The sequence below is a fragment of the Otolemur garnettii genome, unplaced genomic scaffold (genome assembly GCF_000181295.1).
Source record: "Otolemur garnettii isolate 467f Iridium unplaced genomic scaffold, OtoGar3 scaffold00198, whole genome shotgun sequence".
Lineage (NCBI taxonomy): Eukaryota > Metazoa > Chordata > Mammalia > Primates > Galagidae > Otolemur > Otolemur garnettii.
Window position 1 is genome coordinate 1,565,093 of NW_003852593.1, and position 14,186 is coordinate 1,579,278.

At 46.6% G+C, this 14,186-nt stretch overlaps 1 protein-coding gene across 2 annotated transcripts in view; it reads left to right on the forward strand.

Annotated features, from left to right (window-relative positions):
- Positions 1-14,186, forward strand: part of FAM193A (family with sequence similarity 193 member A) — a 123,790-nt gene that overhangs the window by 45,929 nt on the left and 63,675 nt on the right. For both annotated transcript variants that reach the window (XM_023507682.1, XM_012812267.2), the window contains exons 6-10: positions 4,608-4,732; positions 8,854-9,001; positions 10,161-10,238; positions 11,514-11,626; positions 11,768-12,010. In XM_023507682.1, the coding sequence (XP_023363450.1) occupies positions 4,608-4,732; positions 8,854-9,001; positions 10,161-10,238; positions 11,514-11,626; positions 11,768-12,010 (707 nt within the window). The remainder of the gene's footprint in view (positions 1-4,607; positions 4,733-8,853; positions 9,002-10,160; positions 10,239-11,513; positions 11,627-11,767; positions 12,011-14,186) is intronic.

Here is a 14,186-nt window from a genome sequence, read left to right on the forward strand (position 1 = left end):
ACATACCAAAGATAATTTAGTTTTCTTCACATAAAGGATATAAACAGTAGTTGTGTTGAAGTTGTAAAAAATGGTTTGAAATTAGGAGTTAAAGATTAACACTCTAAAGAATGATCGTTCCATTTTGAAAAATCATACAAAATTAGAAATAAAAATGATGAAAAAATCTTCTAAAAAGCTTAATGGATAGATTAAGCAGAATAAACAACTGAAAAGAAAATTGATGGAAGGAAGAAGTAAAGGAAGGAATTCTACAGAATGTAGGTTAGAGAAACAAGAAAGTGGGCACGCAAGAGAGGCTGAGAGTGGTGACAGCTGCAGCGAGGAAGTCTGGCTTCCAGGGAGAAGTAGAACCAGGAGGGAGGTGATTGGCTGAAAATTTCCACACTTACTGAAAGGTGTCAGTATTCAGTCAAGGAAGCCTATTAAACTTCCCAAGTAAAATATACTTTAAAGTCCTTACCTGAATACAGTGTAGTGACAACTAGAGAACATCGAAAAGAAAAAGTGTTCTGAGGGGACAGGAATTGATTTAGGAGTGTTTGTAAGATGCTGTTAATTGTGTAATTCTGGATTCAAAGTACAGACCAACAGTGACTATTCACAGACTCACAGTTTACCAGGATGTTACCATTTCATTATGCTGCTTCCTACCCTCTCTCTGATACAGTTTCTAAATGCAAGTTCCAGATAATATGCCTTTTGTCTTCGAGTAGTCCAAGTTTGCATCTCTAAAAATAGGTGTACATTATCCTAGTGACAGTACCACTGTCATACCCATGAAAACTGACAGTGCTTTCTTATTATTGACTAATAGTAGTCCATAAAGAGATTTTTCCAGTTGTCTAAAAAATCTCTTTTTATGGTTGGGATGTTTAAACCAGATCCAACAAACTTCACAGATTAAAACATCAGTACACTGCCACCCAGTGATCTATGCAGTGTGAAGAATTTACAGGGGTGAGTTAAGATAATTTGAGTGTAGGAGAAGTACCTCTTGAAATTTTTGGACTCAGGTCCCTTTATGCTTAAAAAGTGAGGATCCCGGGTGGTGCCTGTGGTTCAGTGGATAGGGCACCGGCCCCATATATAGAGGATGGTGGGTTCAAACCCAGCCCCAGCCATATTGCAACAAAAAATAGCCAGGTGTTGTGGCAGGCACCTATGGTCCCAGCTGAGGCAAGAGAATTGCCTAAGCCCAGGAGTTGGAGGTTGTTGTGAGCTGTGATGCCACAGCATTCTACCGAGGGCGTTAAAATGAAACTATCTCATAAAAAAAAGGTGAGGATCTAAAAGAGCTTTTGTTTATATACTGTATTTAAATTCAAGTTGAGAAATTCTTTTTTTTTTTTTTTAATTATTTTATTGAAGCAGAGTCTTACTTCGTGGCCCTCGGTAGAGGACTGTGGTGTCACAGCTCACCACAACCTCTAACTCTTGGGCTTAAGCGACTCTCTTGCCTCAGCCTCCCAAGTAGCTTGGAACTACAGGCGCCAGCCACAATGCCCATCTTTTTTTGTAGAGACTAGGGGGAGGGCGGGGCAGGGTTCAGTCTGGCTCAGACTGGTCTCGAGCCTTTGAGCTTAGGGTTGTCTTCCTTTCAGGTCATTATGGACGTCCTTTAGGAGCACACCAGAGTGTGAGAGTTCCGTAGTGAGTGGTTGCAACATGGACTCTGAAACCATCTCACTGAACTCTGCCTCACTAGAATTCTCTGATCTGGACTGCACTGTGTGAGTCTTTCATACATCACACATCAGTCTCTTGGCCAGTGTTGGTTCACTTAAGTTATGTAGGTCTTCCTGACGTTGATGCATGCATGCATGTTGTATGACGTATCACAAAAGGGCATTTGTTGATGTTACTACTGATCTCATCAGAAATGTCTTTAAATGTGGAGACATTTTCAAGCTCAGGGTCGCAGATGTAAGTTTTCCCAAGTTTTGATTTTTGCTTAAAAGCTCAGATTTTATGATGTCACTTGTCTTCCTGAAAGCAACAGGTTAACCTGTTACACAAACTCTGCCAGCTGCTTCTGTACTGACTCTGTTATCTTTGAGCAGCACCCCTGTTATACTATTTCTCCTGAACCCACTGAATGCAACTCAGACATAGATGGGTAGTCTTAAAATGTGACTTAACTGGAAAATGCACTTGTGGGGTTTATTCCACACTGCCTAGGGGATCAAACAGGATAATACATAACATTTTTTTCTTCTTTAAAATATTAAAATAAAATTGGGACTAGACTTCCAGTCATCTGGGAAATGCCTCCCAGGCTGTAGTATTGAATCTGAATTTCCATCCACAAAGACAGAATAATCTCTGAATATTCATTACTCCTAAGTGGCTATTATAAAGTGACTTTATTCTAAATACTTTTCTCTTGCTTCTTTCAATTCCCCTGAAGTCTTTTGCAGTGGGAAGCGAGAACAATTGCATGGCAAAACCTATACTGACAGCTTTTCCTTTCTGCCTCCTGCTGAGCAGTCTTCCCTATCCTCCCCTCTGGTAGGATCTCTGGCAAGTGTGTCACAGACCTCACCTCCTGTGTGCTCTGTGCGTTTCTGTGCCTGTAAACAAGGGCTCAGGCAAGACAGCACCACAGTCACTGGAAACTGGAGGCATTAATGAATTAAGTGCTGGGCAGTGCCTGTAGCTCAGTGGGTAGAACACCATCCACATACACCAAGGATAGTGGGTTTGAACCCAGCCCTGGCCAGCTAAGAACAACAATAACAACTGCAACGACAACAACCAAAAAAAACCAGCTGGGCCAACGTTGTGGCAGGCACCTGTAGTCCCAGCTACTTGGGAGGCTGAGGCAAGAGAATTGCTTAAGCCCAAGAGTTTAAGGTTGCTGTGAGCTGTGATGCCATGGCACTCTACCCAGGGCCACAGTTTGAGACTCTGTCGCAAAAAAAATAAATAAATAAAGTTAAGTGCTAAGAATAGCCCAATGTCTATAAGCACTCAGGTGTTAGCATGCATTGTTACTTTAGTAAACACCAAGTGATATCAGATTGTGAAGTGAGTTTGGAAACTGCTGTTGATCTTGCATGCCCTACCTAGAAGTATAATGTTAGGTTTTTTTTTTTTGAGACAAAGCCTCAAGCTATCCCCCTGGGTAGAGTGCTGTGGCATCCCAGCTCACAGCAACCTCCAACTCCTGTGCTCAAGCGAGTCTCCTGCCTCAGCCTCCCAAGTAGCTGGGACCACAGGCGCCCGCCACAATACCCAGCTATTTTTTGATTGCAGCTGTCATTGTTGTTTGGTGGGCCCAGGCTGGATTCGAACCCGCCACCTTAGGTGTATGTGGCTGGCACCTTAGCCACTTGAGCCACAGGCGCCGAGCCATACTGTTAGATTTTATAAAAAATGCCAGATGTCTCATAAATCAGTCTTTATTTAGTTATCATTAGTTAACATGAGCCTAGAAAGTCAGAGCAGTGATTGCACCCCTGCAGGTACAGTGCTCAGTCAGCAAAGTTGCTAGGGATGTCTGTCCCAAAGGCTTATGGGGACACGCTAGGCAAGACCTTGGCTCTCCTGGGAAATGTTCCCTGGATCCACCCTCAGCTGCCTGAAGGCCCACCCTGTCTGCTCTCTGCATTATCTTATAGATGTTTATTTTTAAGAGCAGAAGTTGATCATTATAATTTATTCTCTTAGCCCCCTGTACCAACTGGGATTATCAGGTAACAAAATAATGAAGTCTTTTTGGGTATTTGATCTGCTGACATCTCCATCTGCTTGGTTTGGCTGTTTTGTAAGTAAAGAACAGACTCCCTGAACCCAGTCAGTGTGAGCGATTCAGTTCCGAGGAGACTTGGAGTACTGATACAACGATAAGCTGTTTCCAGAAGTGGCAGTTAAGGAACTTTTACCCCCAAATGGAACATGATCTGAACACAAGCAGTGTCCAAGTGTGGATTCACACTGAGTGGCTATGGCAAGGCTTATCACACATGAAGATTACATTCAGAAAGGTACTAATGCCACCAACCCTAGTGATTGTATGTTGAGGGGTAGTGGTAAATCTCTGATGGAATCCCTCTCTGTGATGACTGACATGCTTCCAAAATATTTTCAGGGTGTCATTTAAAGTAATGATGAGTTGCCTGTGTTTATCAGGAAAGCAAAAGACCTAACCTTTGACAGGGGTGTCACAAGTCTTTGTGTTTGACAGAAAAGGAAATTTCTCAAGATAGGCAAGAAAAATTGTCCTTTGCTATGAAAGAATTTGTATGTAATTAAAATGTTTGAAATTTAGGGCTTCCATTAAAATCTGAAAGCCTTATTGTGAAAAACAACTGTCAGATATAGGCAATTATTTATTTATTCCTCTGTCCCCTCATCTGTGGCTCCCCAGCTGCCCTTTTGTCATGTGCTGGTTTTAGCTGGGTGTAGACTCATGTGGTGGTGGTTGAAGTTCTGGCTCAGTTTGTGCTTTGGGTCACAACTGCAGCTCTTCATAATTAGAATGTTCTGGGACCACATAGAGGATGTTGCCATTGGGAGAAGGTAGACAGAATTTTGGGAATTCCCAAGCTTTCATCAATTCACTGTATCATTTCCTTTTTTTTTTTTTTTTTTTTTTTAACTAGGAAAATGAACACTTGAAAAAGTTCCGGGTGACGTGGGAACTGCATAATAAACACCTGTTTGAAAATCTGGTCTTTTCAGAGCCACTTCTCCAGAGCAACTTGCCAGCACTGGTATCTCAGATCAGGTACTTGCCCTCCCCTGGGTATGTTGCAGTGGTGGGAAAGCACAGTCCTCCCCTCCTGTGATGTGGCATATGTGTACCTGAGACTGAGAGTCTTGGAGGAAAAACAACAGGTCTTAGAGAAGCAGACAGTTTGGGCAAAAAACTCAAAACCTGAGGAGTAATACAATTAAACTTTGAAATAATGGACCTACATAAATGCTACTAAGATTTATTTAATACCATAAATTCCTCATAAATTCAGAAGAGCCTACAGTAGATACAGCATTGCCCTGACAGGACTTACGCTCAGATGGGCATGCAGGGGAAGCGGTATGAGAGAGAAGAGCCACGGCTCAGTGTCCCCAGGGGCTGCAAGACACAACCTGGGATCTCTCTCACTCATCTCCTTAATGGCCCATGTGCTCCATCTTTGTCTTCTGGTTGAGAATATCCATATGGCTTCTTCACATTTGGGAGTCTGGATGCTGTACTTTCCCCAGGGCAGGTGTACAAAGCAACTGAGCTCACTTGTGGGCATTTGTATGGGGTACAGGAGAGATGTGAGCTGTGTGTGTGTTTGCCCTGCAGTCACTGTGTTCATTAGGAGGCGAGTTCCTCCTGATCTGATTGTCACTCAGCAGAGTAGTATTGCCTTCACTACGTCCTGCATGAGCTGCCCGAGTCTGCAGTGGGTGACTTGGTTCTTGGCTGTTTACATGTGAGCACATGAATTGCAGATGCATCATCACAGCATCTTTATTTGACCATATTAAAATATAGCTAGACTAGGGCAGCTCCTGTAGCTCAGTGAGTAGGGCGCCAGCCCCATATACCGAGGGTGGCAGGTTCAAACCTGGCCCTGGCCAAACTGCAACAAAAAATAGCTGGGCATTGTGGCAGGCACCTATAGTCCCAGCTACTTGGGAGGCTGAGGCAAGAGAATCGCCTAAGCCCAAGAGCTGAAGGTTGCTGTGACCTGTGACGCCACAGCATTCTATCAAGGGTGACAGAGTGAGACTGTCTCTTAAAAAAATAAATAACTGGCTCAGTGCCTGTGGCTCAAGTGGCTAAGGTGCCAGCCACATACACCTAAGGTGATGGGTTCAAATCCAGCCCTGGCTCACCAAACAACAATGATGGCTGCCACCAAAAAATATCCAGGCATTGTGGCGGGCGCCTGTGGTCCCAGCTACTTGGGAGGCAGAGGCAGGAGACTTGCTTGAGCCCAGGAGTTGGAGGTTGCTGTGAGCTGTGATGCCACAACACTCTACCCAGGGTGACTGCTTGAGGCTCTGTCTCAAAAAATAAATAAATAAATTATATATATATATGTAGAGAGAGAGAGACTAGATTCACAAAGCTGCTTTTTTTTCTCTTGACATCCGTGTATTAACCCAGTCTTTGTTTCTTACATTCCCAAATGCTGTTTGAGGGGTCCTGATAATCTCCATTTCACAACCTTTCCTCTCAGGACAGAATAACCTGAAAAACAGGTAAAAGGGAATTGAGGATGGAGACATCAGAACACAGTGTTACAGGAGTGGCCAGCTCACCAGGGTGGGGCCTGCTTTAGCTCACAGATGACGCTTGATTCTTCCTGTACCCCTTCTGTCACTCCTGCTTCCCAGCCATTCTTGGTCTTCTTGGTCCACTGTTTTAAAATGGTCCTTTACAACCCATGGTGGGTGCCCCAGGATTTGAATGTCCTAACAACAAACCTCATAGAAGGAAACAGGAGAGGCTTTCAGAGTCTCAAGTTTGAAGTGCAGCGTGTGCTTTTGTCCTTAGTGATGACATTCAGTTTATCAGAAGCGCTGTGTATCAGAAGACCATCTTGAGAAAGGGATTTTTTTTTTTTTTTCTGAAATAGTCTCACTATGTCACCCTGGATAAAGTGCCATAGTGTCATCATAGCTCATAGCAACATCAAACTCTTGGACTCAAGTGATCCTCTTGCCTCAGCCTCCTGAGTAGCTGGGATTACAGGCTCCTGCCACAACACCCAGCTAGCTTTTCTGCCTTTAGTAGAGATGGCGTCTCACTCTTGCTCAGGCTGGTCGCGAACTCTTAAGCTCAAGTAATCCACCGCCCCTCAGGCTCCCAGAGTGTTAGGATTACAGGTGTGAGCCACCATGCTTGGCCCACATTCACAGTATTTACAACCATTACCATTATGTATTTCCAAAACTTTTTCTTCATGTGCATCAAGAGTCTTTATCAACAGGTTGCCCTCTACATGTCCCCTTCTCTGCATTTTATCTGTTAAAGAATTGGTGTGTTTTATCCTAGAGGTACCTGTTTAGATCCTGCATGAGCGAATTCATGGAGTAGTCTGGCAGGCCCTTGCTCCTGTCCTGCCTAAGAATTGGTGGCGGGATCTCGAGGTTCAAGCAGAGTCTACTCAAGTCTCTGGTTGTTCATGCAGGAGGCTTACTGCACGCACTTGCCTGTTACCAGGAATATTAGTAGCTCTTGCGTGATTGGTCTCCATTTTAAATATATGATATTATTTCTTTCTCAGAAGAAAACTTGCTCAAACTGATGTTACTCATTTCTCTTTTTCAGTAATAATATTTATTATGTCACGTACACACTGGTAGCATTATAGTGAGAATATTTCCATGGCACTGTCTTGTATTTGAAACTGAATATTTAGATAGAAATGTGTTTACTGGACCACTGAGTTTGTTCAGCCTGAGGTGTTCCGCGCCTGTCTGATTCCAGCACAGCTTTGCTGCACATAGTCCCTATGCCTCCAGTTGCTTTTCCAGCTCTACCACTAGAGGTAGCTCTAGGACCATCCTCCCCTCTACTGGCTTTGTTCTTTCTTGGTTCAAAATTATCTGTATTCTGTAACTTGGAAGAGAGAAGTTTGTATGTCTGGGAGCAGTGGGATAGGGAGCACATGATGCAGTATAGCACTGGTGTTCTAGCCTCCCTGCTTTCTAGGTGGCACAGTGGTGTGGGATGGGCTGACATAGTAATTGGCTTCTAGGCCCGGCCCAGTGGCTCATGCCTCTAATCCTAGCACTCTTGGAGGCTGAGGCAGGTGGATTTGCCTGAGCTTCTGTGTTTCAGACAGCCTGACCCAGAGTGATACCTCATGTCTTAAAAAAAAAAAAAAATAGCTGGGCGTTGGGGCAGGTTCCTGTATAGTCCCAGCTACTTGAGAGGCTGAGGCAAGAGAATCGCTTAAGCCCAAGAGTGAGGTTGCTGTGAGCTATGGCTGTGACACCACAGCACTCAACTGAGGGTGAAAAAATAAAACTCTGTCTCAAAAAAACAAAAACTTCAAACTAAAGAAATTGGCTTTTGCTTGAGGAATGGAAGTCAGTCGTGTGAAGAGCAGTGCCAGCAGAAGGGGAGAAAAGCCACATCCTTGGCTGTCAGGTGGTGAGTGCAAGACTGTTCTTCAGGGCCTAGACTCACTGGAATCTGTGTCTCTAGTCTTGTTTCCCAAGAGGCAGAAACTGCCTTAGAAGAGCAGCTGTAGCAGTCAACACGTGCCCAGTGCATTTCCCTCCTTCTGTGGACTGCCCCACACCCCTGCCCCTTGTGCCCATGTGTGTTGGCAGCTTCAGCAAGCAGGGCCATGCCCACGGCTCCCTGTCCGTGCCTCCATGTGATTCCTGTGAAAGTGGAGATGGTGGGAGGAGAGGAGGCAGCTGTTCCCACCTAGCTCCACCCTGGAAGGATAATAGGGTGTAAAGAGAGTACATGAAAGTGTTTCTTCGAGTAATCGGGTTTTCTGTTTTACTTTATCTGAAAACTAGGCATAAATTTTATTTCTAATCAGGGGATTTTCTTGCTGTAGGGCAGTGTGTTTCAGCAGGTTGAGACTATTTCCAGCCCACATTTAACAGTTACCAGGCCATGGTCATCCAGAGCAGAGCTGACTTATCACTACTGTTTCTGAGGAGCTGTTACTTCTGAGTGTCCCCTTCACACCCAGAATCTCTTTTGGGTGTCCCACATGTGTGATTTGCTAATCCCTCCTAGAACCCTGCTACAAGTGTGTAGTGTCCCCATTTTCCTGGAGTCCTGAGCTGACACAATACCATGACAGCAGCAGAAGCGCTTAGCCTGTGTCTGGTTCAGAGTCTCTGGCACTGTACTGTGTGACAAGGCCTCCTCCCTTCTAGGCTAGGGACCACCACACATGACACATGCAGTGAAGACACCTACAGCACCCTGCTGCAGCGGTACCAACGCTCAGAGGAGGAGCTTCGTGGAGTCGCCCAGGAGTGGCTGGAGTGCCAGAAGAGAATCGACGCCTATGTAGATGAGCAGGTGCGTCTCCCTTTGGGAGCCAGTGCAGTGCACACGCTCTGGGGACACCGCTGTGAAGGCAGCATGCTACCGTGCTGCTAAGAGTTCCTGGCAGAGGCCCAGTGCACACAGGTAGACGTCTCCGTGTCAGTGGCTGATTTTCCAGAGGGGACAAGAAACCTGTGCTGTACAGGCAGCTTCTGCCCAGTTGTGCCGAGGGCTGTGGTGGCAGCAGGTGGCCAGTCCACCTCAGCCTGGGTGCACCACTGTGACTTGCACAGGCTGCTCTCCAGGCTCTCTGTCCCCATGTGGGTGTTTTGTGATTCCAAGACCACTTACTGAGCACTGTACCATTCAGGACCTATTCTCTCTATATACCCAATTGTCTAGAAAGGGAGGGCAGACATGCACAAGGTGGCAGGTGGCTCACAGCATGGAGGGAACAGATGGAAGGTGCACCAGGGACCCAGTGCCCATCAGAGCAGGTTTGGGAGACAGCGCCCTGGTGCCCACTCTGCCTGCCTGCTTCACGCCTATTGGAGGGCCAGGCAAGGTCACGTTCCACCCCACCCATCTCCCACCTCTCCTAGCACCAACAGGGAGCGCTAACCAAGGCACGGCAGGGTCCACGTGGCACCAACCACACCAAAGCAGATGCGGGACCAGAACACATCTTAAGCCAGAGCCTAGGTTCTGTTTTCCTAAAAATAATTTCAAAAATATAAAGAGAATACTATCATTTCCCTTTCTTATTCCACATACCATCGTTACCTTTAAAAGAAGGCCAGCAGCCTTCCCCGGCCCTGTCTCTACAAAAAAATACGCCATGTTGTGCTACCTGCCTTTAGTTGCAGCTGTTCAGGAAGCTGAGGCAAGATTCCTTTCAGGCCCAGTTGGAGGCTGCAGTGAGCTGTGGCGATGCCACTACACTGCATTCTGTGCAACAGAATGAGACCCTTTCTCTTTAAGGAAAAGAAAGAAGGAAAGAAAGAAAAGTACTTGTGATGCTCATCAGTGAGATGAGTACGGTGGTGAAGTAGAAACCATTGGGATGTTTGCAGTGTTGTGTCTTTGGTTTGCAGATGATGTTTCTCATATGTCATTTCAAAAAATATCTTCTGCAGTTGTTGGTGGTGCTAAAGTGTTAATGGGTTTTATTTTTTTTATGTCCCCTTACTAGATGACAATGAAAACCAAACAGCGCATGTTAACAGAAGACTGGGAACTTTTTAAACAAAGAAGATTCATGGAAGAGCAGGTAAGCTCATCACAGGGGTGTGTAAAGCAAAGAGGTCCTTCGTTACAGAGTGGGTGGCTTCTGCACATGGCAGCACTCTGTTAGGATAGCATTGGAGGACTACACGCCATGTCTGCCTGTGTTAAAACACTGTACTAGACAATGTTTTAACCTCAAGATAAGCTGATTTTTCTCTACCTGTTCACTTCCGTACACTCTTCAAGGACAGCACGTGCTTATTGCGTGACCTCTCTAGCCCACAGGGTCCCCGGGTACTTGGAGACGAGATTTCTCAGTCCCCACGATCCCCGGCGAGGCAGGTGGTGCTACTTCCAGGTTACACACGAGAAGGGTGTGAAGTGAGGACTGTTGCTTTGTGTCACAGAGCTGGGATTAGGGCCCTACCTCTGTGGACAGAGGCTCAGACCTCCAGCAGTGTTGGCATCGGCCTTCAGCGTGGCTGCGGCACCTCCGCCCCCTCCTCTTCCCGGTACGCCCCCTCCAGGCAGGCTTGCCCTGTCCCCCTCTGCTGGTGACCTTCCCATGGTTGGTCTCAAGGCACTAAGCTGCATTTAGAAACTTGCTGCCTTTGATCTCTTGTCCACCTATGGCACCATACCTCTTCCTGCCTCCGGATGTGCTCTCACTCTCCTTTGCAGTCTCCGCCCTCAGCTTTTCCTTAAGTATATGTGGTGGCCTTGCCTTGGCCTGGCAGCTGCCTCCACATTTCAGCTTCTGTGGTCTCCTCCAGGTGCCATGGGTATATAGGTGGCACCATGTTTTAGCTCATTGCCTGCCCCTGTTCCGCATGTGTCCTGTCCTGTTGAGTGGCCCCCGCTGCTGCCTGTTCCATTGCCACAGTTGGTCCAGAGTTCCTTCTCCTTGGGTATCCAGATACTCACCTCGTTGACTAGAAGTTTAGGTGTCACTTCCTTGCTGGCACCACATTCACTCCTTCTCTTCCATGCGCACCTCAGTCTCTATAGCTCTGTTCCTGGTGCGCAGGAATTACCAAGCACATGTCAGACACAAGGTGGATGTCTATTGGGAGGGTGCCTTACGGTTATGTCTGCCAAAGATGAGCATTTGGGGACTCCTGATACCAAGCCTTTTGTCAGCCCCTGGCTAATGCAGGCTCCAGGTCTGCTGTCCCTGGTTCGGTCATACTTGAGGAAGCTCTCTCCTTCAATTCCTAGATGAGCATGAACCATGTTACCATAATTAATGAGAAATATGAACCACATAATGGGGGGAGTATCTTGCAGATTTAAGGTATGATTTTATCATTTTCTCTAGTTAACTAATAAGAAAGCAGTGACTGGTGAGAATAACTTCACAGACAGCATGAGGCACATGCTGTCCTCCCGGCTGACTGTGCCTGACTGCCCTAACTGCAACTACAGGAGGAGGTGAGCCTGGGGGGGTTGTGTGGAGGCCATAGGCCTGTGGGACCTTTTGTGAACCAAGCAGAGGTCTGGCCAGACCTCTGGAGAACACAAGCTGGTCACCTCTTTTGGCTGTCTTGGTAATTGTCCTTAATTCCCCATCAGATGTGCTTGTGATGACTGCAGCCTCTCACACATCCTCACTTGTGGGATCATGGACCCTCCTGTCACTGATGATGTCCACATTCACCAGCTGCCACTCCAGGCAGACTCTGCTCCTGACTACCTCCCGGAGATGCGCCCACCAAGTGTGTCATCCGCAAGCTCAGGCTCGGGTTCCAGCTCGCCTATCACGGTTCAGCAGCACCCCCGGCTCATCCGAACAGACAGTGGCTCTGCACCAGCTTTGTAAGTTGTGACTTCGTAATACGGTTTCAGAAATTTAAGTAACCCAGTAATGAGAAATAGACAGGGCTCGGCACCTGTGGCTCAAGTGGCTCAAGGCGCCAGCCACATACACCTAAGGTGGCGGGTTCGAATGCAACCTGGGCCTGCCAAACAACAATGACGGCTGCAACCAAAAAATAGCCAGGCGTTGTGGTGGGCGCCTGTGATCCCAGCTACTCGGGAGGCGGAGGCAGGAGATTCACTTGAGCCCAGGAGTTGGAGGTTGCTGTGAGCTGTGATGCCATAGCACTCTACCCATGCAGACAGCTGGAGACTCCTGTCTCAAAAAAAAAAAAAAGACCTGGCTTGGTGCCCATAGCTCAGTGGTTAGGGCGCCAGCCACATACACCAGGGCTGGCAGGTTCAAACCCAGCCTGGGCCTGCTAAACAACAACAACAACAACAACAACAAAAATAACAGACATTGTGGCAGGAGCCTGTAGTCCCAGATACTTGGGAGGCTGAGGCAGGAGAATCGCTTAAGCCCAAGAGTTTGAGGTTGCTATGAGCTGTGACCCCACAGCAGTCTACCCACCATGACAGCTTGAGACTCTCTTGGAAAAAAAGACCTTTAGTATTTTTTAAGCAGCTTTTAAAAATGAAACTGTAAACTCAAACTTTAACACTAGTTCATTACCTGAAAAAAAAAAAAAAAACAATAAGTTATTAAATGCCCAACCATGTACAGTGCCTCACACCTGTAATCCCAGCACTTTGGGAGGCTGAGGCAGGAGAATCCCTTGAGGCCAGCAGTTTGAGACCAGCCTGGGCAACATTAGTAAGGCTCCATCTCAACAACAAATATAAGTAAATCTAGCCAACTGTGGCGGTGCATGCTGTTAGTCCTACCTACTCAGAAGGTTGATGCAGGAGCCTGGGAGTATGAGGCTGCAGTGAGCTATGTTTGCACCTCTGCACTACTGCCTGGGTTACAGATTGAGAACTTACCTCAAAAAACAAACAAACAAACAAAAAACCCATATATTAAATGCCAGTAAAGAAGCGTGTTGGTATGCTGGGCAGTGTCTGATTTTGGGCTCACGTCTCCTCATTTTCTTGGAGGGTGGCAGCCTGCTGTCTGTCCTGCCTCACTGTCAGCTTAGTGATGGACCTTGCTCCATGGCTTGCTGAGAACTCACAGTATTACTTTAGCACGCAGCTCAAAGTTTCCGTTTTCCAGGTGCTTGCATGATTGTAGGTACATTTCGTATTAGGAAGGTGGATATACAGCCGTCATCAATTCATGTGGTAGGTGGTTGGTCTCTGATTTCTTTAGAGTTGTGACTGGGTTACTTGTGGAAGTGATAGTTACGTGATAGTTTCTGGAAGAGTTTGCACGTGGATAGATGTAGTTACTCGTATAAATGTAGGTTTGTATTGGTGAGGCAAATGGTTGAGTTATTGTATTTTAGAACTTCAGTTTCCTCATCCGCACATTGTGGCGATGGTGAAACCTCAGGACCAGGTGTGAGTGCTGACTGAGGGAGCGTGTTCTGTCACCTCAGCTGCTGTGGGCCTTGGGAGACCTGAGCACCCTTCACCTGCTGGATGCTGTTGGCAAGCTCCACATTGTACCACCTTGAAAGCAGGTTGAATCTTGCTTTCTTGAAAATGGAAAAGACATTTGAGTTTGGTAGTCCTGGACACTCCCTCCTAGAAAGGTAACAGCCATTTCTTAGGATGGTTACTTTCTGGATGTCATTGTGCACCCAGGCTAAAGACAGACCCAGTGGCATGTTTTCGTGGACTCTGGACCATCCACAGAACTATGAGGTCTGTATAAAGAGCTTACACAGACCTTATAGTTCAGTGTGCATGAGACCACTTTGTGAGGTCTCACTTTGTCACGCAGGCAGGAGTGCAGAAGTGCTGTCATAGCTCACTGCAGCCTCAAACTCCCAGGCTCAAGCCATTCTCTTGCCTCAGCCTCTGAACAGTTGGAACAACATATGTGCACCACCATACTCTTCTAACTAATTTTTGTAGCAATGGGGGTCTTGCTGTATTGCCCAGGCTGGTCTCAGATCCTTGGCCTCCAGTGATCCTCTTGCCTAAGGCAAGCCTCATAGTGCTCAGGTTATAGGTATGAACCACCGTACCTGTCTTGTCAGATCCCTGTATACTCCAGAGGATCAAA